At 47.9% G+C, this 27979-nt stretch overlaps 1 protein-coding gene across 3 annotated transcripts; it reads left to right on the forward strand.

The window, feature by feature from the left end:
* Positions 1-27967, forward strand: SEMA4F (ssemaphorin 4F). Of its 3 annotated transcripts, XM_032497928.1 has the most exons (15): positions 1-327; positions 2717-2868; positions 3509-3568; positions 3776-3874; positions 8565-8658; positions 17620-17739; positions 17841-17992; positions 18593-18771; positions 18968-19115; positions 19248-19470; positions 19608-19717; positions 19832-19992; positions 21299-21357; positions 21611-21753; positions 25611-27967. In XM_032497928.1, the coding sequence occupies exons 1-15, from the start codon at positions 165-167 to the stop codon at positions 25809-25811; spliced, it is 2064 nt and encodes a 687-aa protein (XP_032353819.1). In that variant the 5' UTR covers positions 1-164; the 3' UTR covers positions 25812-27967. The 3 variants fall into 3 exon arrangements, with proteins under 3 accessions (XP_032353819.1, XP_032353817.1, XP_032353818.1); XM_032497926.1 differs by lacking the exon at positions 25611-27967 and having other exon boundaries at positions 2-327; positions 21611-23970; XM_032497927.1 differs by lacking the exons at positions 3776-3874; positions 25611-27967 and having other exon boundaries at positions 3-327; positions 21611-23970.
* The last annotated feature ends 12 nt before the right edge of the window (positions 27968-27979 follow it).

Here is a 27979-nt window from a genome sequence, read left to right on the forward strand (position 1 = left end):
TCATTGGTACTTTCTTGAAGGGGCGGTGACGGGTTGCGTTCGGTCCGGCAGCCGCAAGCCGAACCGCACCGAGGAGAGCCGAGTGGGGCCGAGGCTGGCGGCGCCGCGGCTCTGAGCGGAGTCTACCGGGCTCGCCACACCCCGGCGGCCAGGCGGTGGCAAAGATGACAGTCTCTGCCGCGCGGCCACGCCCGGACCCTGGGCCGGCCCCGGTGCCGCCCTTCCCGCTCCTGCTGCTGCTGCTGCTGCTGCTGCTGGCGGTGCTGAGCGGCCCGGTGTCTGGCCGCGTGCCCCGCTCTGTGCCCAGGACCTCGCTTCCTATCTCTGGTAAGGCGCGGGCGCCCTCGCCCTTAGCCCTGCGCCCCGCGCCCAGACCCTGCTTGCAGGTACCCAGACCTGCCTGCGCTCCCCGTCTGGGCAGTCGCATCCTCACAGGTCGGCTCACGGCGTCCCGCGCCGCCCACGCCGGCCACGCCCGGCCCGGATGCGGGCGGGACCCCCACGTGGTGCTGCTCCACCCGGCCCAGGCCTCGCGACTCGGTTCCCGCGACACGCCCAGGCGGCTCCCGCGGCCCCGTATTCACGGAACCGCAGCAGAGTTAAGCCCCTCCCCGTGCACACGCGGACACTGAGGCCCAGGGAGAGGACGGGGGTTGCTGGAAGTCGTCCATTTCGAAGTTCCCTCTCCCTTATTCCCCTCATCCCTCACATGCACCTGTGTCCATCAAGCCAGACTGACATCCACTCTGCTGTCAAACCTATAGGTCTTTCATACAGCTGCAAACACCCATCCTTACTATTACCAGCCTAGAATTTCCATCTGCCCACTTCTCAAATTCATTAGTTCTAATCTCCTCCAAGCCTTCTGCCTTGCTCACAGCCCTAATGTCCTTAGCCCACTCCCCAGTCTTCTCATCTCTGACACCAACTCCGGTTCTCCCGTGATTGGATGTACCATAACCCTCCTAATTTCCTCAGTTCCCTGCTCCCTCTGTCCATTTCCAAACTGAGTGTTGGAAAACCATTCAGTGAGTTGACTTAAAATTATGTTTAAACAATTTTTTAAGTCCTCAGAAGGGAAAAAAGGAAGAGGGAGATGTCCCTTCAAAATATGTGAAAAAAGCTGGGGGATGCCACAATGTCAAAAGTGGTTATTGGAGTGATTTGCACTTAAAAGGCTCTTTGCCGAGGTGGGCACAAGTGGTGTTTTTCTCAGTGGGCATTAAGTGTTAGCACTGTGGGCAGGTGGAACCAGTGAAGCCAAGGGTACGACCTGTTGGCAAAAACTCACAACTGGGTAACTTAGAGCCTTCTAAACTACTTCTGTCCCTTTTGGCCAGTGACATATAGGGGTGCTATGAATCCAGAAGATACAGTTGTGGTCAGAGCCTGGGTTTCCGTTTGTGCTGGAACAGTAGCCGCAACATGGAGCTGAGGTTGCCAGGCTGGGTTGATACCCAGGAATCCGGAGAGGTCTATAGGACAAGGTGGGGCAGTTGGGTGGGTAAGTATGGGACAGAGTACAGATCCATACAGTATGGATCTGGGAGGATGGGGTGAGTGGGGCTCCATACATCACCACATCTAGGAAGTGCACGGCTGCTGGCCATGCTACCAGTCTTGAGGGCAGCTGAGCAGGTGAAGCAGGTAGAGCAGAGCTGTATTAATTCAGGTCTCCAGAGCCAGAGATTGAGCTAAGAAGTTAAATTCATGCTAGCTTGCTTGCTTACTTATTTATTTATTTACTGGGAGGGAAAGTAATTAGGTTTATTTATTTATTTACTTTTTCAATGGAGGTACTGGGGACCTCATGCATGCTAAGCATGCGCTCTACCACTTGAGCGATACTCTCCCCCCATGCTAGCTTGTTTCTTTTTGTATAATACTTAAATAGATAAGAGTTTTGAATGCTGAGATGGGTTTAGATTTGGCCCAAACAGAGCACATGCTTAAAGAAGGAAGAAAGGAACCGTTTGTGAAATATGTCGTATGTGTCAGATGCTTCTACATATGCTATCTCATTTAATTCTCAACAACGCTGGATGGTGGTGTTTACTGATGAGGAAAGTGATGCTCAGAAAGGGCAGGTTAACTTACTCAAGATCATACGTCTGGTAAGTGGAAGAGCCACAGGTGAACTTGGGCTGACCCAACTCCAAAGCACGGAACTCATGCCCACTCCGCCTCTCCACCTCTTCGGGTGGAACTGGGGTGAGATCAAGGGTGGGAGTGAGACAAAGGGTGGTGGCAGAGAGAGGAGATAGTCCTCCTAATGTGTTGGTGAAGAGAGTGAAACATTTCCCCTCTAAGTAAAAAGAAGTTACTACTAAGTAGTGGTTTTTTTTTGAAAAAAAGGAAATTTAGAAAGTATTTGGACCTTCTATAGGTATTTTCAAATTATGTATCATGTTGTTATGAATAGAAATTACAGACTTACTATTTATGCCGCTATTTTAATAAAGTGCTCTATTTTTATAGAGAAAGCATACTTAACTGTATTGTGTGTGCTAAGTCCTCTGATGTCATCAGTTATGTATCTCTGGGGAAGTTAAATGGCTGGCCTGTCAAGGCTCTGTTTTTGCCCTTAAGGTTGCTAAATAAATATAGTACTTGGAAGAAAACAAAAACGGACCGCTTTGGCTTTACCCTTGCAGACTCCACCCTTATGAAGTGACGGCTGATATCACTCCTCACTTTGACTCTCTCTTCCTGCCAGAGGCTGACTCCTATCTCACCCGGTTCACCATCCCCCAGACATACAATTACTCTGTTCTCCTCGTGGATCCTGCTTCCCACACCCTTTACGTCGGCGCCCGGGACACCATCTTCGCTTTATCTCTGCCCTTTTCAGGGGAGAGACCCCGCAGGGTGAGAGATGAGAGAGGGGAGGACCTCAGATCACAGAGCATGTGATTAGATCCATGGTTTTATGGGATGTGTTGGGCGGGGGTGGGGGTTGTGACAGGAGGCAGAGTGTTGGTGAAAATAAGGGTAGGTCCTCAACCTCATCATCTTAGCCGAGGGTGATGGAGGGGGGCATGGTGATCAGGGAGGCTATGAGGGAGGGTCATGATAATGGGGAGGAGGCCACAGTGACCAGGTTTCAGGTGGATGTGGGCAGAGGATGAACTAGAATCATTTTACTCTAGGGCAATAGTTTTCAAGTTTTTCTGACCCTCCGTTAGTAAGAAATATATGGTACATTTTGATCCAGTACACAAAGTGTGTACTGAAAGAGAAGTTTCTCAAAACAATATTTACTCTCCTGTATGTGATACACTCTGATGTATTCTGTTTCATCAAAAGTAATGTTAGTTGACATTTCACAATTGATTTTATGACTCAGTGGGTAGAGACCTCCAGTTTGAAAAACAAAGCTCTGGGGTCAAGGGTTGGATGTATCTCTGAAGTTCCCAAATTGATGGAGGTTGTAGAGCTGTGTCACTGACCCTGACTTGGGAGGAACTGGGGGAGATCCTGGGGGAAATGGTCACTCCTTCTTCCTTAGATTGACTGGATCGTGCCTGAGGCCCACCGACAGAACTGTAGCAAGAAAGGCAAGAAGGAGGTAGGTATAAACCCCAGCCCTGTCCTGAGTGTCAGCTGAGGCCTTGGCCCAGCCCTGGCTCTGCGTCAGTCCCCCTGCCGTGCTCCCACCCAGTGGGCCCAGGCAGGGACTCTAACACCATGCCCCGAGCTGCATATCAACTGTCCTAACATTACCTCTCCTTGTACCTGCTGCTTCTGATTCTCTCTAACCATCTCTGACCCTCAGGACGAATGTCACAATTTTGTCCAGATTCTCGCCATTGCCAATGCTTCTCACCTCCTCACTTGTGGCACCTTCGCTTTTGATCCGAAGTGCGGGGTTATTGTGAGTGACGGGGGTGGGAGGCTGGGAGGGGTCTCCTGTGAGTGACTGTGACGGGGATCGTGCTTAAGACAGCCCTTGTGCGTGATAAGCACTGGGGGTGAGGGATGTCCTCACAGGGTAGAGCCTTTGTCTGCCACTGAGGGGGGTGCGAAAAGGGCGGGGAGGGAGGCTGTCCTTAGAAGGTGAGGTATACAAAGTGTAAGGGGTCATAGTGGGACACTAGCTGGGCTGTGGAGAGGGTAAATCTGGGAGAAACTTCAGGGGCGGGTAACTCAGGTTTTCCATGCTTTGTCCAGGCAGCCTGCATCCATTTCTTAATCAGCACAGTCCGTACCTGTTTCTTCCTCCCATGTCGTGTAACTATCTTTCACCACCTCCTCTCACCCCTACTGTCAGCCCCATCCTGTGTGGGCTGTGACCCTTTGCTCTCATGGCTTTTGAGGTCACTGCTCTCTAATATAGCACCTGCTGGCCCCATACTCTGGATCTTGCCTTCACGGTGGGCACTCTGTTAACCATGTTTTCTCCTTGATCCTGTTCATTGCTGCTAAGGCCCTGGGCGTCTCCAGCCCCCCACCCAGGCAAGCTTGGGACATGGATACCCCTAATCACATCTAGGTTAGTCATGGCCTCAAAAGTCCCTGGGATTGGTGACATCTAAGGAATTGGTGACCCCTCAGCTTTCCCCAGCAGTTATCCAGCAGTCAGTCACTGTTCCTACAGCAGCGTGTATTTGTGACCAGGCCCTAGGATGAGTCACAAGCCTCACATGTCTTTCGTATCACCAGACACCTTTTTCTCCTTTGTGCTAGGAATAGGAGGGGCTCCAGCAACTCCCTTTCCTGGCCCTGAGCCTCAGTGGTGGGTCTTGACTTGACCTACAGTCTGCAGTAATTCCTTGCCACATGGATCTAGTCAGTGTGTACCTCCAGATTCCTCTTTGTGAAACAGCACCCTCATAGCTTTGTCTTAGAATGCTATAATTGTACAGGCTTGATCGCCTCAGTCAGTCCCTCTGGGCTGTCCTTGGAGTTAGCTGGGCTCATATTGAGTTATTTTCATAATGCCGTTCATAGACTCCTGACTGGGGTATGGGTAGCTCCCTCATCCTGGAAAGCTTTCCTAGTTCAGGGTGGTGGTGAAAATCTCAATGTCCATTCAGGTAATGTTGAGGGTCTGGTTTTCCCATAGTCTCACGAAGCTCACAAAGTAGCTGTGGGACCGCCATTGCCACATTTGTCCTTTTCCCAGTGTGCACGGAATCAGGGAGCCCATGGGTACGAATAATGGAGCCATGGTTCACAGCCAATGCGATTACTCCAAGTTAGTTCCCGAGGGCCTTCTGTTTCTTCTTTGGCTCTCTGAGGTGGGGCCCTAACGATTGTTAGATAAGTGTCTAGACAGACAGTGTCCTAGACATACCTGTCAGGATTGGTGTGACTTGGACCCCTCTCCATTCTTGAGAACTATCAGCAACCGAGAGTGAAGCCAGGGGCCTATGTCTCGCACTCGTGTGACTTTTAATTCTTTCTCTGAACCCTCCTAGCTAGCAGGCTCATGAAATGAAGGAGCAACCTTTGGTCAAGGCTTGTTTGTAGGAGAATATAGGACACAGCTAACTACTGTGTTAGCCCTTCAAAATCCCAAGACTGCTCTCTGGACTTCTTGAAAGCTCTCTTCTGTTTTTATCTGTCTCATCCTGCCTCCTGGCAATCCCCATCTGCTTGAGCAAGTCCTTACCTCATCCTTAGAGCTGAACCTCTCATGTCCCAGACGAATGACTCTGAGACCATCTATAACTATTTTTTTTTTTGAGACGATGTGTAACTATTATCTGAGAACTTTGACTAGCTGATCCAAACACAACAACTTGCTCAGAGTTGATGGCTCAGAGAACTAACGGTGCTTCCAAAAGGAAGTTCAAGCATATAGGACCTACCAACTCCAGCAACATGGAGAACTGCCCTTCAGTGACAGCGCATCAGACCCTGGAGGGAAATTTTTTAATTCATTTTGTAGAGGGAGCTCCAGCAGTTAACAGAAAAATGTTAGACTTACAACCACAGCACCAACAACAATAAGACTTGCCATTCAATTGAGTGTCCACTCTGTCACAGGCTTGGTGGTAAATACTCTACATTCACAGTTGAGTTTAATTCTTACCAATCACATCATGATACTTATTTATTATGATAGTGATGATACACCATGATAGTATTTATTTCCATTTTGCAGGCCATGAAACAGAAGTTCTGAAAAGTTAGGTAAAAGTCTGAGATGTACAGCTGGCAGAGGCAGAGCCAAGATTCAAACCCAGGTGTGTCTGGCTCTGCTCCACTACCCTGGAATCTAGAAGACCTTTGCTGGCTTCAATTTCTTGTGACATTTGATCTGTTTCATGTAACAGGGACAATCTTTTTTTTTTTTTTTTAACCCCCTAACCACTTGGGAACGGTCCTTCATGTGCCTTGCACCCTTCTTGGCCAAGTTCAAAGGATGGGTTCCAACCCTGCCTTCCTACATAGCTCTGGCTTTCAACTTGAGGGACTTGCCTTCACCACAACTGGTGTTGATAGGACTGTGCTGACTGATGCAATGGTTGTATAATGAAGAATCTTAACATTGAGATAGAGAATGTGATAGAGGGGTCTTACCCCTTTAAGACCCTAATTAAATATCGCTTTGACCGTACAGTAGTGATAGCCTATGTAGTTAATAGGCTCACTTGCTCCAAGGCTATGAACCTGAATAACACGATGATGCCATTTGGGGAAACTGGAAGAGGACGAGCTTTGACATGTTGAGTTTCAAGGGGCTGGTAGGTCATCTCTGTGAGGAAGTCCAGCAATCAAGTTTGGAAGACATCAGACTAGGAGAGTTTGGGGAATGATCTGCATAGAAAGTCTGGCTGGAAATGTAAAAATGAACGAGATCTTTAAAGTGTATGTGAAAAGGAGTAAGGACGCACCGGTGAGAGGCTAGAAAGGAAAAGAGAAACAACCAAAGGAGATAAAGAGACAACAGCCAGGAGGAGGGACTCCAGGAGGGGAGAATTTCAAGAGAGTTAAGAAATAGAATATTGCAAGGAGGGAAGTGAATCAAAAGTACCCAATGGCGCATGAAGATGGAAGAGAATGAGAACTGAGAAAAAGCTCGTTCTTTTTAAGTCCTTAGTGAAACATGAGGGAGTCGTTTCAGGCATAGAGATGGGAAAAATGTACTTGGTTTTCTAGGAATAATAGGATTCCAGGTTTGGTTAGAAGAAAGAGTTCATTTTTTGAGGTATTGGAAAATAAGCAGTTTGCACTAAAGAGGCAATAGTGAGCCATTTTCGTCTTTCTCTGGCTTGAGCACTTATCAAGGCAGTGACCGATAGTGTAGGAATGTTAACCTTGGGTGGGAGTCTTGTAGTTTAGGTGAGAGATAAGACAGGCTTCAGCAGTGGGACATACGCCATGCCCAGAGTGCCCAAACATCTTGGTCATCTCTCACTGAACTGCCATCTGTCTCCTTAGGCTGGAGTGATCCCACTGCCACACTGGGGAGGAGATTGTGCTTCTGTGGGGTCCTCCATTCCAGAAGATTCTTGACCTAGTATTCTTTTGGAGGGGGACTCAGATAACATCCAATTCTAACAGGCCTTCTTCCAGGCTCTTTTAGTAACACAAAACCATGTTTGCCAAGTACAGCAGGTAGAGAGCAGTCAGAGCAGGGCCAGGGTGCCGAGGGGGCGGAGAGCTCCGCTGCTCGTCTCCAGCTGCCGTCACAGTGGTTAGGCCTCAGCAGCACCATGCCCCACCCTAGTTTGTGAACTGGAAATATCACGCCTGGCACTTCCATGCCGTAACTCTGACCCCTAACTGGCCACAATTAACTTCCCTGTCAGTCCAGGTTAAAATCTGGATTTTCATTTTTTCATGCTATCTTGAAGCCTCTTTTAGTGCTGGATGCTCAGTTAAGAAAGGTAACATCTGGCTGGCTCTGGTGGAACTCTCACACCACCCCCTGCCTCAGTACCTCTGGAGTCCCTGACTGAGGAAGACACTTCCTTGCCAAAGCCTCAAATTCTGACCTGACCTTCAGGTCTTCACGGACTTTACAGATGCTTTTCCTTGCTTCTGTGTATCCTTGATTCTGGTTCTGTCTTTTATTCATGGGGTGGGAGCAGGGGAAGGGTGGCCCTTCTCTCTAGACCCATGGGCTTCAGATAGTCCTCCCCATCTGAAGTGCTTTATATAGAAATGCCTATGATATAAAGCACTTTCTTTACCCTTCCCAAGTGCTCTGGCCCTTGGGAGGCCTGCTGTCTCCCCTGGTCCTCCTTGTCCTGCAGCACATCCTCAGGCAATCTGCAGACCATACAGTTCGACATTTCAGAGGAAAGATCTGCCTTTCAGCCTCTCAGTGTCTTCTAGGGTAATCGTAGGTATAGCCTTCATCAGAGCACATGGGGGTTGGGTGCCACGGGAGTTGAGGGAAGAGAAATAAACTGAAAAGAGGGATGGCAGAGATGGGAAATGAAGTTGTGGGTGGGGGAGCCCGGATCAGCAGACTGGGAATATGGGAATGGTAGTGGGGGAGCGGGGGGAGGGGAATGGAATTGGGTTTGTTCTTCATCTGACCATCTTTGTAATTCTCACCATGAACCTCCCCATGACCTCTAAACCAATTGCCCCCTTCTGGTCTGTAGGATGTGTCCAGTTTCCAGGAGGTGGAAAGACTTGAGAGTGGCCGGGGGAAATGCCCTTTTGAGCCAGCTCAGCGGTCAGCAGCTGTAATGGCTGGTGAGTGGGGAGAGACAAGAGCCTTGCTGTAATTGCCTCCTTCCCACCCCTCCTATTGGAATTTCTGTGTCCTTTCTTCCCTTTCCTCGGAATGTCTATTATTCCCACATCTCTTTCTAGCCTTCCCTGTTCTTCCCAGAGCGCTTGTGACCGCCTGCTTCCCCCTCCCCAGAGTATCATTTCCCTTGCATCTCTAGAGTGAACGCTTCCTCTGTTAACCTCATTTCTTTTAGTCATTTTTTTCCTGTTTATAAGAGGAATCTACTACTATGCATATTGTAATAAATTTGCAAAAAGTGTAAAGAAGGACATAAGAAGTCTTTTAGAACAGTAGGGTCCAAAAGAACTTTATATGACCATGGAATTGTTCTGTATCTTTGCTGTCTAATACGGTAGCCACTAGTAACGTGTAGTTGGTTACTGAGCCCTTGAGATATGACTAGTGCCACTGAAGGAAAAATATTAAATTTTACGTATAATTTTAATTTGAACAGTAAACAGCCATTTGCGTCTAGTAGCTACCATATCAGCATGGTTCTAGAGGATCCCTACTCTGAAAACCACTGCTAATATTTTAGGTATTTCCTTCTAGCTTTTTTAACGTGTGTGTGCATGTGGATATGTACTCATGCATGTGTGTTTGGCTGACCAGTCCTTTGTTGCTCAGAGGAATCAGTAATGACTATTAAATAAATTGCTACTATTATTTCCTTTGAACAAGCTATACCTACACAGTTGCTCAGGTGCTGAATGGTTCTGTCACAGGTTGTGCCTAAACTTTTCCTGAAGAATGACTGCCTAATTCCTTGGTAGCAGGAGCTGTTTTGTGTGCCACATAGTCTGTATTTTTGTTTAGACCACTCCACACACTCTCCAGATTCAGGGAGAATCCAGCCGTTCTTCCCATGATAGTGCAAAAAAAGCAGGTTAATAGAATGAGTGTGTGTTTTCATGAACTTGTAAATGTCATGCAACATGGATACAGTTTTGAGTACTGTCATGTAACTTTATATCATAGGCATTTCTATATAATTAAAAAATTCTTTAGTGGGGAGGGTGTAGTTCAAATGGTAGAGCGCATGCTTAGCATGCACAAGGTCCTGGGTTCAATCCCCAGTACTTCCTCCAAAGATAAATAAACCTAATTACCTACCCCCACATCAAAAAAAGAAAAAAATACAATTTACAAAAGTATCCCTCAGAAGGATAAAAAAAAATAAAAATTCTTTGTAGATGAAAATTTTACTGACACCATACTACTCATCCTCTGCGCATACCATAATTTAATTAAGGAATTCTAAATCATGTACATTTATTTTCAAGTTTATTTAGTTTACTTCAAAGTTTTTGCTATTGTCTGCAACACTGTAATGCACATTTTTGTCCATAAATTTTTATCCTCACTTTAGACTGTGTCCTTAAGGCTCCTGGATCACTCTACTAAAGGGTGTGAGTATTTTATGGCTCATTATCTGTTGCTAATTGAGTTTTTAGAAAGGGTATACAAATTTATACCCTAAATCAGCAGTGAATGCGAGTTTTTTTCTCACATAAAGTTCACCACACTGTAGTATTCTCATTAAATTTATTTTGTGCTAATTTGAAGCTAAAAATGGCACCTTGTTTAGATTTACATGTCTTTGAATATTAGCAAAGTTGAGCTTTTTTTGTGTGTTAGCATCTATTTTTATTTCTTCTTTGGTCAGTCCTCTGCTCATGTTCTTGGGCCGATCCTCAGGTAAGATATTCGTGTTCCAATCTACATTTTTTTCTTTGTGATTATATTTTTTAAGCTAAATCCTTCTTCAGTTAGAGAGCAGATAAGATTTTTCTTCTTAAAAAATTTTCCCCTAAAAGAATTTCTATATGTGCAATTGAATCATTATGCTGTGCACCAGAAACTAACACAACGTTGTAAATCAACTATATTTCAACAACAACAACAGAATTTTCCCCCTAACATTTAACTCTTTGATCTATTTGGAACTTGTTTTGATAAATGGCATGAGAAGGGAATCCAAATTGATTTTCTCCAGCTAGCTAATCAGTTGACTTAGCATCATTCATCATACTGTTTCTCCTTTCATCACTAAAGTTCCTGCGAACTTTATCATAAAGTTAATTTTTACCAATACTTTTGGACAATATTTGATGGGAAACAGAACTCGGGCTAAAAGATCTAACAATGAAACTGTTTTCTTATGCATGACTTCATTTGTAGGAAAAGTCTTAAAAGCTATACGAATTAAATCACTCATTGAGTCAGTGATTTACCTTTTCTAAAATGCAATGAAATAACAACTTTGGAAAATGAACATAGAGTATATAGCTAGTAGATACAATATTTGGGTTGTCATTTTTATTATTCATCTGCAGTTGAAATCAATGAGAACTTGTTTATACTCATACATATCTGAATAAGAGTTTAGTTAATAGTTTATCTTTCTTGGCTTTTTATCAAGCATTTTGGGCAAAACTCTGAGCCAGTCATTAGGCTCATTAAGAAAGATTTCTCAGTTTTAGCAACTGTGAATGTCTCTTGATACTCTATAACTGTTAATCAACAAAATGACTTCTCAATGGCAACAATCTAAAATAATTAACTTTTTTTTTGTTTCAAGCAGTAATCTTGAAGTATATTTAACCCTCTGTGTGTATTTTGTCTGCGTTGCACTCAGCAGTTGGATTCACGTTAGCTTGTAGTCTATGGATATAAATTTCATAAATAAGATCATATTTAACAAAGAACATTTTCAAAGAGATTTCAAGTCTTTTTTTTTCTTTCCCCAAGATAATGAAATTCAGTGTTGCCTTTCAGCTGATGATTGATGGAGGTGATAAGAAATCACTTTCTAATAGTTTAGAATGACTAGCTCAAGACAGTTAACATAGAACCTCCATGGCTTTTTCTGTCTCAGATCCAAATAATAGCCTATATCAATATTACAAGTTTTCCTCTGCAGTTCTTGAGAGGGCTATGATTTATATTTTTTCTTGGTGAGACATAAGTGCCAGTGTTTAGTTGGAGCTTCCAGTGTTGATCCATTATCCCTCTGTTTTGAAAATAGCAGTATAGGAAATCCTGGCGACATTATTTAAGAATTAGAATCAAAATTCCCAGTTCAGATCTATACAGCTGTCCTTAAGGATAATGGAGGTATTTTGAGATAAAAAGAGCTTTTAGTAATGAAAATATTAGAATATAATATTAGAATATAAAAGCAGGAACATTTTTTACTTTAAATTATGAAAATTGCAATGTGCATTATAGAAAATTGAGAAAATATAGAAATATATAAAGAAGAAAGTGAAAAGTTGACTGTAATTCAGTCATCACCAGGTAGCCACTGTTATTATTTTGGAGTGTTTTCTTACACTCTTGTGTGTATTTGTAATAAGCTGGAATTATCACATGTACTTCACTTACTATTGTATGCTGAACATTTTCTCATCATAGAATTTAATTATTCAAACATGATTTTTAGTGATGACTTTCTCTTTCATCATATGGATGGAGCACAATTATTTAATTACTCCCATATAATTATACATTCAGATTTTAAAATAATTTCTTTTATAAATAATGTTGCAGAAGGAATCCTTTAACATAAGTGTTTATGTAAATCCTTTACATGAATGTAATCACCTGCATGAATTAATCCAAAAAGCAGGAGTGCTGGGCCAAAGGATGTAAAAGATTTTTATCATGCTTGATGGTCTTGGCCAAACTGCTCTCCAGTTAGTCCTGCCAGCAGTGGTGAGAGGGCCTGTTTCATTATACCCTGTCAGTCCCTAAAAATATAGTTAATAAACATACAACAGTGCCTTCCTCCAAAGTCCAATCTGATGCTTTTGATTTGCATTTCAATTAGTGAGAGTGAACAGCTTTTCACGTGTTTATTGGTCTTGGATTTCTTTAGGAAAAAGCCCCAGAAATCTTGTCTTCAAATATAACATTAATCTTAGAGAAGATTAACAAAATGATCTCAAGGTCTCTATTTGAAGTATTCCAGTTTGGAAAAATTCAGATGTTTTGACAGTAACATTCACAGGAGCCCAAGGACGTTTGCAGTTCCTTCTCAGTCTTCCTTGTAGGATTTTTGTCTTCTGCTCATCCTTTCAGTTTTGGGGCTCCACCCAAGATCCTCTTCTCTCGCATTCTGTGTAACTGGGACGTCAGCCAGCCCCAGGGGTTCTGTGTCCACTGTATTTTGATACTTCTCATCCATTATCTGGAGCTACAGACCTCACATTCAGCTGCTTTCCAGACATCTCCACTTCATTGTACCACAGGAATCTCAAAATCAGCATATCTCAAACTGAGCTCCCCTAGACCTTCTCCTCCACCAGTGTACCCTCCTGTGAGTGCACAGTGCCAGGACCCAAGGTCCCAAGCTGGAGACAGTGATCAGTTATCTTTGGTCCTCCCTATCACACCCAGTAATAAATTGGGCTTTTATCAAGAACAGAAGAAGGGGGCTTTTGCTCTTTCTCTTTGACAGCCCATCTTGTGTTTTCATTGTCTCCTTTTGGACTGATTGCGTCTTGTGATTATTGCATCCGTCCTGGAGTATTGCATGTGTTCCCAGTGCACTAGGGTGTTGCCAGCATTTTAGGGTCAAGCTTTTCCCTTAAATCCATGTGTGTGTGCCCCAATACTAGCATTCACACACCCAAACAAGATAGTTATAGGAATCCTATATGGCCAGCAGTGGAAAAGGCAGAGTAAACCCTGCGTCTCCAATGATCTATAATTATGTCCTGGTAATAGGCTGTTTAAAAAGAAAAAGGATATATACAGCTGGCATAATCCTTAGACAAGGAAATGGAGACTATTAGGGCAGGAGCTGTCTTTCCTGTGAAGCTCTGACTGTGAGAAGAAAAAGGAGTAGAGGAAGGAAGGCAAGGCTCATGTTTAAAACCCTCTTTTTAAAGCAAGTAAATGGCACTTGCTATTGTAAACCTTGTGTGAAAGTGAGCCTTTTGTTATCAGAGTGAAAATTTGAACCCCCCAGCGTTTATTGAAATAGTCACCATCATGGCTCATATCCAAGCCTGTCTGTGTTGGGTTGTTAACATATGTGGGAGGCCTTCATTCACAGGCTCTACCTCTGAGCAGGTAGAGGTCTGTTTCCACACATAATTGTGATTTTTCTTTGGCTGTGATTCTTCATCTTGGTGGCTTTCAATCTTTTTATTTTTCCTCTTTTATTTCCAAAATGCAAGTGTCTTAATTTGGAAGGTTCTAAAAAGGAAAGATGCTAACTACAAAAAAAAAAAAAAAATCAGTGCATATAAAAAAGTACAAAGAACATGAAAATCACTTGTAATTTCATTAGTCAGAAACAAACATCAGTAGCACTGTAGAGCTGTAGCTCCTTCAGTCTTCCCTGTGCCTGCAGACATACATACATATTTTTAAAAATTGGGTTGAATTATGCCTGGTGTTTTTTTCTAACCAGCTTGTTCGCTGAGCTCGACACCGTGGGCGTCGCTCTCTTTTACACATCCGCTTTTGCCAACAGCAGGTGTGTGTTTCATGTTTTCTGGCTTGATCTATTCAGTAATAATTTGCCAAACAGTTGCACATACAGGGATATTTTATTATATGAACAGTGCAACAGAATATGTGAAATTGACTGTCATTGATCCCTGAGAACGTTTTGGGACTTTACCTCCGTCCACCACTAGGTCCTTGCATGGTTATCTGTGGTCCTTTCCATGTTTCTAGAATATTTATGACTCCCCCCACCCCCTGCCTAAACACACCAAGTAATGCTTCCAAAATATACATAACTGTCTCCTCCACCACATTTCCCCCATTTTCAGGGTATCCATGGCACAGCTTCTGTCAGAGTTTTGCTTTTAGAGTGTTTTGTGTATGACACCTTTTTAGGGAAAGTTTTCATTACAGTTCTGGCTTCTATATCAACTTTTCCCCCCTGGAGCTAAGGGTTGCCTCATTTGTTGCTCTGTTTGCTGCCAGAACCTTTGCCCCAAACCTGATTTTTTTCCCCCCTCATGAAATACCTGGAAGGGAATGGGATGTCATTTTATGGTTGTCCCCTGTTGCAGAAAAGTGTGTCATAGCTCAGTGTTACAGCTTAGTGTTACAACTCAGTTGTGACAGCAACCTGGATCCGTCGAGAGACCAAGCAGCACTCGGAGAGTTGGAGAATTCAGGTTTATTATGCCAGTGGACCCAAGGGAGTTAACACTCCAAGCTCTGGACCCCATTTGTAGGCTTACAGAGGCCTTTATAGGCTGCCAGTTTTACACTTTGCAACACCATATGCAAATAAGGTATAACAAGTTAACTAATTAGGAACAAGCTTTGTAGAAATGGACCAATCAGGAGGGAGAGAAATAACCAATCAGGAGTGAGCTCCATGCAAATGAAGTACTTCAAATGGACCAATCAGGAGTGAGCTCAGGGAACCAGTAGAATTCTAGGGGTAAGTTCCAGTTTCCTAGAAGTAAGCTGCCTCAGAGGCAAAAAGTGAGAGAGCCTCTGGGCCAGGGAATCGGATGGTCCTGGCAGGAGGTAGTGGCCCTGCCTGGGGGTCCTGCCAGTCTTTTCCATGGGGCTTCCCGCCTTACCCCCTCCCCACCTATGGCAGCAGATCAAGCCTATGGCCCCGTATGGTTCATAAGGAGCTGCAACTAACACGTATTGAATGGCAGCCATGTGCCAGGCCCTGCCTGGGGTGGCCTCCTTAGCTCCCCTCTGAGTGGAAGGTGGTGGGCTCCTCAGTCTGCATTTGAGGAACTCAGGGCTTAGGAAAGTTAACTTGCCTAAGATCTTACTAGTAGTAAGTGTGCAGACCCAAGCCTTCCTGGCCCCAAAGTGCTTGGATTCTTTTCACAAACCCAAGTCTCTCCTCCCTACCCTGTAAGGAAGGGTTCTAATCTTTCCCTGTTGCCCTCAGAGGTCTCCTGGCCCTTTTTGCTCTGCATTAAAGTGTTTTCAAAGTATCAGTGGTTATCTTTTCAATGCCTGAGACATGCAGCGCCACTCAAGCTTCTGTGACCCCGGGCCCCCCCACAGAGGCCCTGCTCGCTGCTGCTTCAGCGCACGTGCCCTCAGGGTCCTGCTGGGGTTCCCAAGCAAGGAAAGGTTCCTCCAGCCTCTCTGGCTCGATCTTCTCTGAGTTGCCTTCAAATGGTGGTGCCTCAGGGCTCTCTTCTCGATTTCCTTTCTCCCTGGTCGTCAGGACTACCAAGCTGCCTGACTCTGGCCCTGCTGCCTGTGTTGCCCACACCTTTCTGTTTGATTGCCTTCCAGTATCTCCAACCAGGTGTCCTGAAGGTGCTTCACCCTTAGTGTGTCCAACAACTGAACTCACCTCTCTGCAGCCACCTCCTTTCTGAGCCTTTTACCATTTCTTCACGTGGTTCATAGCATCACCATCTACTGTCATCCATCTTCTAAATGGAAACCTTATAGGCGTTATTTTACTCCATTCTTTCACATCTCATACTCAGTCGATTTTCAAATCTTGTTAATGGGCTCTGCCTCTGAAATAGCCCCCCAATCCATCCCCCTTTCTCTCTCTGCCAGTGCCTTAGTTCAGGCCCTCCGTTCTTGCCTGGACTGTGTGAAGGGCCTTGTAACTAGCACTGTCTTCTTAAAAACCAAAACTATTAGCGTCACTCCTCCTCAAGAAAAATCTCCATTTGATTCTCACCTTTAGGCTACAGTGCACATTTCCCTGGCAGAGCAGGCTTATCACTGTGGGGTGCCTGTCTCTGCCCCTCCAGCTCATCTCTGCTCGCTTGCCCCGCAGCCCCTGAGCCCTGCCAGAGCTTCAGCCATGGGGGGTCCCCACATCCCTGAACACGGCTCCCCTCTTCTGAAGTCCTGCCCGGCATATCGCTCATTCTTCAGACCCAGCTCAGACGTTATCTCTGAGATGCTGCTCCCCCAGTGAGACGTGCCTGGGTGCTCTGTGCTCCTGCACACATCTGAGTCCATGCCACCTGGTGTCTGATTCCAGTTTGTCTTCCAGACTCCAGTGGGAATTCTTGGGGGGGGGGGCAGTGACATGCTTAGCACCCAGCAAGTGCCTTTTATGTAACGGGTGATGAAGGAATGCTTCTCTGTTCTCTCCAGAGTCCCTGTGATACTCAGAACTCCACCAGGGGATCTGTGACCTTTTATTGCCCCTGCGTGACTTTCTCCACTCACATCCGAGCCCTTGGCCTTGTTACTCAGAGTGGCTCTGGTCCTCTGGCATTCAGCCCACAGAGCTGCAGCTGCCCTTCCTCCCCAGAGTGCCTGTGATCCCCTATCTTCTCCAATCCCTGCCTTCCCTAGAGCACTTCTGTCCCCCAGCTGAACCAGGAGAGGATCTGATCCTCGTTGCTTCCCGCGGCTGGCAGCGGGACATGCAGTGATCCTTTAGGTTGGTATTTCTCAAAGTGAGCTCTTGAACCACCCATGTCAGGGTAATTCCAACTGCTTGTTTGAAATGTAGCTCTTGGGCCACACCCCCAACCCTACTGAGTGAGCATTGCTGGGCCCAGGGCCCAGGAATCTGCATTTGGATCAGTTCCTGAAGTGATGCTAACATACCCTAAAGCTGTGACTTGTTCCACGGCCGCACACACCCACTGACCCTCAGAAGTTTACACAGCGGGAGAACTCCAGTGAGATGGGAACGTGCCGCAGAGCAAACCCTTCCTGAAAAATTACCGTGTAATTAGCATATTACAGGATAGAGAAGGCCTTAAAAATAACAAGAAACAGACCAACAACAAAAAATCTCTCAGTTTCCACAGGGACTGGTTCCTGGTTCCCTTTACTGCCCTGTAGCCCTTTGTTTAAGGGAGGGAGTGGCCGTCATGCTTAGCATTGCCTGCGATTTCTTACCCCCGCTGTGCTCCCTGCTCGGCCTGCGAACCCCTTCTGCTTCCTCAGTGAGTCTCTGACAGTCCCTCTCCATCCTGTCGCCCTTGCAGGGGGCGTCCTCTACACGGCCACTGTGAAAAACTACTTGGGGACCCAGTCGATCATCTCCCGGGCTGTGGGTCGTGCTGAGGACTGGATTCGCACAGAGACCTTGCCATCCTGGCTTAACGGTGGGGAGAGGAGGGAGTGCTGGCTATCTGGGGACACAGTGGGTGGCGGCTGGGTGGCCCCAGGCTGTGTCTGTGGAATCTGAGGCCACTGGTCTCCCCAGCCCCAGCCTTTGCTGCAGCCGTGGCCTTGAGCCCAGCCGAGTGGGGGGATGAAGACGGAGACGATGAAATCTACTTCTTCTTTACGGAGATTTCCCGAGCGTTTGACTCATACGAGCACTTTAAGGTCCCGAGGGTGGCCCGTGTGTGCGCGGTGAGGCTCTGACCCCAGCTGTCTGTCCTGTTTGCTCTGCTGCCTGTTGTCCTGTCTTTCCCTCTCTGGGTCTCTGTCTTTGCATCTGTCCCCTGTCTCCCTTTTTGCTGGGCCTTGGCTACTTTTCTGGGAGCCTGAGGAATGTGGGGAAGGACTCTGGCCTCTTTTACCCCCGTAATTACCCTTGTGACACTGTCCCCAGGAGGTAGTGCAGAGGTTAAAGGCAGGAACTGTAGACAGACAGATGTGGGTTCAGGTCCGTGCCGCACTGCTGACTGCCTCTGTGACTGGGCAGCATCCTTACAGACGAGGGTGTTAATGACGCCTAGCTCTGAGGGCTGTTTTGAGGACTAAATGAGGTAAATTATGTAAAGCACAAGGTACAGTAATTCATAAGTGCACAGTGAACTTAGTCACCATCATTGTTGTCGCCCTGTCCTCCTCAGTTACTCTGTCTGTGTCTCTGCCCTGCATGCATAGACAGATGTCCTGTGTGTCTGTCTCCCTCTTTGTCTGTCTGGGGGAACGTGTGTTGGTCTCCGCAGTCCTCCTCCAGTGTTGGCTCTTCTAAAGAGAACTCCCATGTGCTTGTTACTCCAGGGGGATCTTGGGGGCCGGAAGACTCTCCAGCAGAAGTGGACGACTTTTCTGAAGGCCGACCTGCTGTGTCCAGGGCCTGAGCATGGCCAGGCCGCCAGCGTCCTGCAGGACATGGCCATTCTTCGACCTGTACACGGAGGAGGGACCCCCATCTTTTACGGCATCTTTTCCTCCCAGTGGTGAGGGGTCCTGCTGTGGAGAGTTACAGGGTGGGCGACACCTGGGCTCGGTGGGGGCAAAGCTCTGTCCTCCGGAGTGGGGGGTGCTTCCCCGTGCCCTGGAGCATCTCTCGTGGGGCATCGCATTTGTCGGGGTGAGTTGCCTCCCCTAATTTCCTCCAAATATCTGGCTTGAACATGTGGCTGCCTCTTCTAGGGAAGGGGCTGCCATGTCTGCTGTGTGTGCCTTCCGCCCACAAGACATTCGGACGGTGCTGAATGGTTCCTTCAGAGAGCTGAGACATGACTGCAACAGGGGACTGCCCGTCATGGACAATGACGTGCCCCAGCCCAGACCCGGGGAGGTGAGGGGGCAGGGGACAGTTCCTTATCCCACGCGGTGCCTGAATTGCCCCTTTAGGACCAGGCCCATCTAAGCATCACAGACACTTCCCGGCCCCTGGGAAGCCTGGCTGTGCACCCTGTTTTCCCCCTAGTGCATCACCAACAACATGAAGCTCCAGCAGTTCAGCTCCTCGCTCTTCCTGCCTGACCGCGTGCTCACCTTCATCCGGGACCACCCACTCATGGACAAGCCAGTGTTTCCAGCGGATGGCCGCTCCCTTCTAGTCACTACAGATACGGCCTATCTCAGGCTCGTGGCCCACAGGGTGCCCAGCCTCTCAGGGAAAGAGTACGATGTGCTCTACCTGGGGACAGGTATGTGTCATGGCCAAGCAAGCTGCCCATCCAGTGCACACAGGCTCTTGTCACGGGGGCCCCATACGTACAGGTGTCAGAGTCACAGGCACAGGGATGCTTGCGTTACCACGTCTTGCCCCTTGCCTGCTTCCTAGGGGATGGACACCTCCACCGAGCAGTGCAGATCGGGGCCCAGCTCAGCGTCCTCGAGGATCTGGCCCTATTCCCAGAGCCGCAGCCAGTTGACAGTATGAAATTGTATCAAGTGAGTTGTAGCTTTCAGCAAATCTGCTGGGGAGACGGCCGAGTCCAGGGCCAGTCTGTGACCCTGAGGTCTGGGAGACCCAGTGCGTCCTTCTTCCCCACTCCCTTTCCATAGAACTGGCTCCTGATTGGCTCCCGAACTGAGGTGACGCAAGTGAACACAACCGACTGCGGCCGTCTCCAGAGCTGCTCGGAGTGCATCCTGGCCCAGGACCCTGTCTGCGCCTGGAGCTTCCGGCTGGATGCGTGTGTGGCCCATGCCGGGGAGCGTGGAGGGTGAGTGGCTGCACTGCTCACTCGCCTGATGTCCCGGGGCTCCGGCCCACCCACGTCTGTCTGTGTTTCTCATCTGTTAATGCTGCCCTGTCTCTGTTTGTGTGTTTCTTAGGGTCTCTTGTGTATCCATCTGTCAGTCTGTGCTAACTTATCTGTCTGTCCATCTGGTGCTGTCTCATGAGTGTCCCCACCTCTCTGCTGGACCTGCCCTGACTGTGTGATTGATTTCCACATGGTCATTCACTTCGTTTTCATTTTACAAGAGCTCTTAGAGGCATTTTCACAGCTGACAAATCCCTCCTTCCCTCCTTGAAATACGTGATCCTCTTGCCTCCGAGGACTCTGCGTTCTCCTGATTTTCCTCCCTACCTCACCAGTCTGTCTCCCTTACTGGTTCCTTTTCCATCCAGCTTTTTTTTTAACTTTTAATTTTTTATTGAAGTATAGTCAGTTTACAATGTTGTGTCAATTTCTGGTGTACAGCCCAATTCTTCAGTTGTACATGAATATACATATATTCGTTTCCATATTCTTTTTCACTGTAAGCTACTGCAAGATATTGAATATATTTCCCTGTGCTATACAGTATGCACTTGTTTATCTATTTTATATATACCTGTCAGTATCTGCAAATCTCGAACTCCCAGTTCATCCCTTCCCACCTCCTTCCCCCCTGGTAACCATAAGTGTGTTTTCTATGTCTGTGAGTCTGTTTCTGTTTTATATATGAATCCAGCTCCTTCCTCAGGGTCCAGTCTTTATATTTTCACACATTCTGTGGATGATTCATTCCCCCTGTGTTCAGTACCAGCTGAGAGCTAGTGACAACCACGGATGCGTCCTGAGCTGAACTATTTTTCTGAAACAAAAAGTCATCTTACTGACCCTCTCAGAATTTTGATTAGCTTTTATAGAAAAGAAATTTTCTCTTTCTCTTAATAGAGAAATCTTTTAACAGAGAAGATTTCCAGAGAGATCTTGTGGTTGTGGACAGCCAGTTAACACTTCTTGGAAAGTCCCTGTGTTTCTTTTAAATCACCCCCACCAGACCTCTTCCTGATAGGCCTCAAGCAAATTTAATTCTCTGTAGTCTCCTAGAAGTATCTGTAGAATTTGACGTGGCAAGTGTCATGAGTGTAAGAGGTACTGGGGAAAAATTTAGTGATGAAGAGAATGTCGACAGATAATTCTTAAAGTGATTTATGAGATGATGGGGACTGTACCGGATGAGTGAACGTTCACTGGTGCTGAGGAGGGTGGAAGGGGATGCCGACACTGGATTGATCAAGCATTCTCTTCTTTATAGGCTGGTCCAAGACATAGAGTCAGCGGATGTCTCTTCTTTGTGTCCTAAAGAGCCCGGAGGTGCGTATGGTTTAGGGAAACGTGGGTGGAGTGGATGGAAAGGGCATAGAGTTGCCCTCTTTGGACCTACGTTAAAACCTGGATCCTGGAAGATATGGCAGCCAGTGACCCAGAGCCTTGCCCTCTTGAGGAATCCCCCTTTTACCTTTGTCCACCACGGCCCCTTCTCGTATCCGATATCGCCCCACATTTCTCTCCATCACACCCCCAGCCTGTATCCCCACCACCTTTTGTGCCTTTGCCGTCTCTGCAGAGCACCCAGTGGTGTTTGAAGTTCCTGTGGCTACCGCTGCTCATGTCGTCCTGCCATGTTCCCCAGGCTCAGCCTGGGCATCCTGCGTGTGGCACCAGCCCAGCGGAGTGACTGCGCTCACCCCCCGGCGGGATGGGCTAGAGGTGGTGATATCCCCAGGGGCCATGGGCGCTTATGCCTGTGAATGTCAGGAGGGGGGGGCAGCCCGGGTGGTAGCCGCCTACAGCTTGGTGTGGGACAGCCGGCAGGGCCCCCCGAGCCAGGCTCACACAGTGGGGGCGGGACTGGCCGGCTTCTTCCTGGGGGCTCTCGTAGCATCGCTGACCCTCCTCCTGATCGGTCGGCGTCAGCAGCGCCAGAGACAGAGGGAGCTTCTGGCTAGAGACAAGGTGGGCTTGGACCTGGGGGCCCCGCCCTCTGGGACCACCAGCTACAGCCAGGACCCTCCCTCCCCCTCTCCTGAAGATGAGCGTCTGCCCCTGGCCCTGGCCAAGAGGGGCAGTGGCTTTGGTGGCTTCCCTCCACCCTTCCTGCTTGATCCTTGCCCAAGCCCAGCCCACATTCGGCTCACTGGGGCTCCTCTAGCCGCATGTGATGAAACGTCCATCTAGGGCCGGGCAGGTGACCACTAGTGCATGAGTGACCACTAGAATGGAGTGACTGCTGGGACTCTGGGGGTCACTGGGCATGGACAACATGGTGTCTGAGTTCGCCTTGGCCCTTGAGTGGTCACGTGAACTTCACTGAGGTCTGCCCTCTCTGGGCCTGGACGGGCTCAGGGCCAGGCCTTTGGCTGACTCCCATGGGAGATCAGAACTGCTCTTACAGTAATCGGGACCTTTCCCACCCTTGTCCTCTAATCCCCCATGACCCCTTCAGCCCACTCTCTTGGGCCCACTAGTTTGGGGCTGGGGCCCAGGACATCGCTATGACTTTGCCTTCTGGTTGGGCCCTGGCCAGAAGGAGGAGCTGTGGAAGGGGCTGAGGGCTAATGTGTGCTGAGTCCTTTGCTGTTTCTCCCAGTTTATCTGATTCTTTGTGGGGAGCGCATGATCCCCAAACTGCAACATGGAATCTCTCTGATCTACTCCCCTGAGCTCTCCTCCCAAACCAGTCCCCCTTCTTCTGTGAAAAAGCATGTGTAAATACATGGGTGTTCATAGGAGACCTGGCCACAAGTGCACGGGTGACCGGGCCCCTGCTCAGGCGTGTTCCCGGGGGGCTGACAGGGGCAGGTGGGAATGCGGGCACCACCTGCAGAACTCGATACCCTGTAGCCAGTGAAGGAACGGCTCTCCTTTCTAAAAGGAAACAAACCACTGCCCTGTCTCCATCACCTCCCACAACCCTTCTGTTGAGTAGAGAAAAACTCCTGAAGTGACCTTCTGGGAAGGTGGGAAAGGACGTGATACGTGTGGCCCCATCCTTCTCTTTGTTTTTGCCTCCTGGCTGCCACCACTGCCATGCACAGCTCTCTTCCTCTGGCTGGACCCCTTCCCTTGGCTCCTATTTAGAATGTCGTGAAATTTATTGTCACTATCAGGGGATGACAGAAGGGGAACAGTCATAGGGAATACAAGCTACACAAAGACAGGTTTGTGTCAGTGACTTTACTCAGGTTGACACCCTTGCTCTAAAGCCGGAGTTCACCTGGGGTCCACGGACTCCTTGAAACCATATGCAAAATGCCTTCTGTACATGTGTGTCTGTATTTTTCTGGGGGTGGGGGGAGGGTTTGTGGCTCTCATCAGATTCTCAAGCCTTAATGGAGTTAAAGGACCACTGCTCCAAGGTCACCAGGTGTTGGCCAGGCTGAGGTGGTGCCACTGAGTGGCAGTTCTTCCTGCCCCACCACACCTGCCCTGTGGCCAGCCCCTGGACAGGCAGCAGCAGGACACCCTCTTGTGTCTCCACTCCCTGGAAGGTGGGCTCTGCACATATTTGAAGGCACTGTCAATTTGCACCAAACTTAAAGACGCCTTCCTGCTTCACGACTCCCAGATGTTCTGGGCTTCTGCTCAGTTCCAGTCTTGGCCCGTGTATGTGCCTCATTCATCCCTGGTCAGGGACCCCCTTGAGCTCCGTGAGTGGTCCAGCCTTTCCCAGTTGACCTTTTCAGCTCCACTTTCCTTGGCAGCAGCCTGTGAATTACTCGAGAGTCCCCTTGGTTCTGGATGATCAGTGGTTTTACCACTAATAAGTGTATGATCTTCGGCAAGTCATCTAACCTAGGACAACGGTTCACTCCTTTGTAAAGCGGGGATGATAACACCTACCTCAGGGTTGCTGCAAGGGTTAAATGAGAGAACGTGTAAACAATAAAGCACTGTCTATTTCAGCAGAGGCTGTTATTGTAAAAATTGGCCGGAATCATATAGCTTACCCCGTCTGATAGCCATGACACATGCAGTCACTTTAAGCCCCATTTGATGGGAGGGGGGGTCGTTGCCTCACACAGACGTCACGTCCTGGGTCATCTCTGGTCAGACCTTAGCTGCCAGTGTCTAGGTTTTGGGAGGCAGGGCCTGTGGGTTTTAGAACCCTCAGATGTGTCTGTTCTTAGTGACCTGGTTCGTCTTTCTACGCAGGCACGGAGGAAGGCTCCGTGTTCTTTGGTTTATCCTCACATCCCTCCACTCTCTTGAGGGGATGAGTCAGTTTCATTTTGGGAGAGGAAGGGGAAATGGGAGACTTTGGAGGGGCCCGGGGGCTCTGGGGAAGGAGTTTTCTAAGGAAAGGAGTGGGGAGACCAGATCACCGTGGATGTGGGGCATTTGGTCCCTGGACAGTGGCTCTGGTTGGAAGAAAATGGGATGAGGAAGGTAGGAAGACTGAGGAAGGATGGAAACAGGCTTGAAGGGAGGAGAGCCACATCTTAGGCTGCGGGAAGTTCGAGCCCTAAGAGAAGTGATAGCATGGAAGTGTGGAACCAAGGACAAAGGGTGAATAACCGACTGCATTATCTCTGGGCTGTGGCGGGTGGGGAGGTGGGTGGGATGGGGGAGGATCCATGGATAAGGGAGCTGAGGAAGGTGCAGGGTTTTTGCAGGTAGAGTTGTAAGGATTCTGGCAACCAGAGACCCGACTGGCTCTCATACCTCAAAGCAGCCAGCGGGAAGGTGGGGGATGGGGCTCTTGTTTGTGTTTAACTGCAGACGCTAAAGATTGCTCACTTACTGGTCCTCACTCTTAAATTCTCTGTTTTTTGGCTCTGGTCCCTGGGCCATAAATTGTGACTCTTAGCTTGTCACGCCTAAGAAGTGGTCTGCTGCCACCCACATGACCTTACTGAAAATAGAGCCAGACAGAGATGCTCACTGTTGGCTCTTAGGAACCAAGCAGATTCCACCACATCACTGGCCCTAACCAACAGGAGGAAGACTCACATCCATTCCCAGGAGTCTCCTGGCTTCCCTCCCTTTCACCAGCAACCCCGCAAGGTGGCCCCAGTGATGGCAGGAAAACCTCCTTTTGCTATCTGCTGGGCCCTGTCCCTCCTGGCTACTCTGCTCCAGTCAGAGGGGGGCATTCATGGTTACAACAGACCATTCTTGGTCAACTACGCAAGATCATGTCTCAAGGGTGTGGGGATGGGGCTTGCCTTTTTGGCTGTAGCAGAGCCAAAGCTGGAATTTTTAAAGATCCCTTTCACCAACTGGAGGAAAAACTAGCAATAAAATCAGTACGACATTTTTCTGCAGTTTTTAAATTCTCCCTTATGGGGCCCAGGGACAGACCTCTCTGTAACATGGCAATTTGTGTGGCCAGGAGACAGCAGCTGTGGTCCCAGAGCAGGCCATCTGGCTGGATGTAAAGCACCAGGTCCTGGCTGAGGGAGGGAAGGACAAGCACCTGAGAGAACAATCTAGCTCCCTGAGCATGTTAGGTGGAGCCAGGGGTGCTTGGTAGGGCCAAGATGAAAGGTCTTTCAGAGGGCTGCCACAGGTCCTGGGGACAAAAAAGTACAAAACAGGAATTCTCTCCCTTTCTTTTTCCCAAGGGTTCCCAGCCCACGGGACTGGTGTTTTTCCTAGACGCACCGGGCCTGGGGTTTAGGGCTGCAGATGAATCCAGATCTGCCCGCTGGTGGGCATGGTGCCCCTCACTTGTGTCAGAGTTGGCACCCCTCTCGTGGTCTCCAAGGCTTGGCAGCGCTGAGCCACAAGCTAGAGTCTCTCACCACCTGCACTTGGAACTATGACTGGGGCAGGAGGAGTCAGCAACTGATGCCGGATCCAAAGACCAGCCTGCCACCCGCCGTCAGCTTCAGGCAAGGCCCTCGGGTTGAGGAGGCTGCGAATAAAATCCTCCTGGGGCTGAGGTCCACTCCAAGGACTCTCTGAAGGTTACTGGTTGAGACTGATTAGACCTCCCTGATCAGAGGTGGAGGAAGAGAACTCATGGGAAAAGCCCAGCTTCAGGCCTTTGTAGGCTTGCTTCATATCTGTCAGGTGACGGGTTCTAACCTCCTTAGATGGACTCGCTGGAATTCTCCCCTCCAAGCCCCAAAATGCAAAGACTTGGCATGCATTCTCAGCACTCTCCTTTTAAGACACGCTTAGTCATGGGTGTTAAGTAAGCTTCTATTCCTTCCTTTATAAGAAGTGAGGAGGCAGAGGTGGCCTTTCCCTGAGGAGAAGGTAGAGATGGCAGTTTTGTTCTTTAAGTGATAGAGAACTGTGCCCTGCCTCCATGCAGCTCCTCCAGAAGTGACCCAAACTCTGGTGGGATAGGGGGTATGGATGCTGGAGACAGTCATGGCCATGAAGACGTGGGGAGGTGTCCCCATGCTTTGGTGTGGAAGGATGGAGCTGCCTATCCTTTGTGTGGACTGGGATGGTCAGCTTCTCATCCACAGTTATAGGAACCAGAGTTTCTTCCCTTTGCTGGGAGCTGCACGAGTGCCCTGAATTCATACTCGGTTCTAGGGTCAAGGATGGCCATCCCCAAGATGGCTGAGATGAAGGATGGCCATCCCCAAGATGGCTGAGATAGAATATTTTCCCGCTGAAGTAACTGGGAACTCAGAACCAGGTTAACTTGATTTATAGAAATACAATAATATTTCGAACCTATGAGTTTGTGGAGAAAAATTCCTGTGTACTATAATACCAGCATTTCTAAAAATTAGCTGAGTCCAGAGCACCTGCATTATGAACTGGCCCAAAGGTTGAGAGAGCAGAACTGACTGTAGACAGTAGGATTGAGTGACCACTAGTCTGAAATGAAGAAAGAGGGCCTTCTTCCAGCCCTTTGCAGGAGCCATTCCCCCTAATGTAGCATGTCCCCAAACATGTCCACCAAATTCATCTTTTATCAGATTCAAAACCCATCACCTCTCTGATTTACTGCATTGAGGCAATTTGTCCAGTTTCATTACAAAATGTAGCTTACCAAAAATTGTGATCACCCTGTAATTCCCAAGTAACTGTCCTTAGAAAGAAGGACACGTGAACCTGCGGGGTCCTAGTTGACAAACCAAGGGGTCCACGTGCTACTTCTACAAAGGTTTAGGACGAAGCTACCCTTAGGAGCTTTGCTAGATAAGTTCTTATTCTTTTGGATATTTTTTGCTGTACTAGTCAGGACAGGCTTTGTCATGATGCAGTAACATACAACCCCATATTCTTAGTGGTATAAAACAACTTATTTCTTACACTACTTAGAAAAGAAGGTTCTGACGTGCTACAACATGGATGAGCCTTGGGGACATTCTGATAAGTAAAATAAGCCAGTCACAGAAATACTGTCTGATTCCAAGAACAGGAGGTACTAAGAGTGGTCAGATTCACAGAGACAGCAAGTAGAACGGTGGTGGGCTGGGGGGTGAGAGGAATGGGGGGTTCACTGTTCAATTAGATATATGGTTTCAGTTTTACAAGGTGGAAAGAGGTCTAGAGATGGATGGTGGTGATGGTTGCACAGTCTTATGAATGTATTTAACACGACTGAACTCTACACTTAAAAATGGTTAAGATGGTAAGTTTCATGTTATGTGTATTTTACCACAGGTTAGAAAATTGGAGGGAAAAAAAAAGCAAGACATAGTCCCTGCCCCCTTGAAGCTCTTAATTCAGTGGGGAGGCTGATGAGCGAGCAGATAACCAGACACTTTGAAAAGCACTATTGTGAAGGTGTGTCCCAAATCGCAAGCAAGCTGTAGACACCTCGTTCTGCTTAACTGGCAGCTTGAGAGACAGACTTGAGACACCAACGAAGAGGCTTTGTACTGCTAATTGGAATCCCCTGAAGCTGCTGAGATGGTCTAGTTTAGTGTAGTCTAGTGGGACCTATATATGTCTTACAAGGTCTTTTTTGTGTATCCAAGTTTATATAATAAAGCTTTAAAAAAAACAAGATGTATTTCTA

This window comes from Camelus ferus, chromosome 15 (assembly GCF_009834535.1).
Source record: "Camelus ferus isolate YT-003-E chromosome 15, BCGSAC_Cfer_1.0, whole genome shotgun sequence".
Taxonomy (NCBI): Eukaryota; Metazoa; Chordata; class Mammalia; order Artiodactyla; family Camelidae; genus Camelus; species Camelus ferus.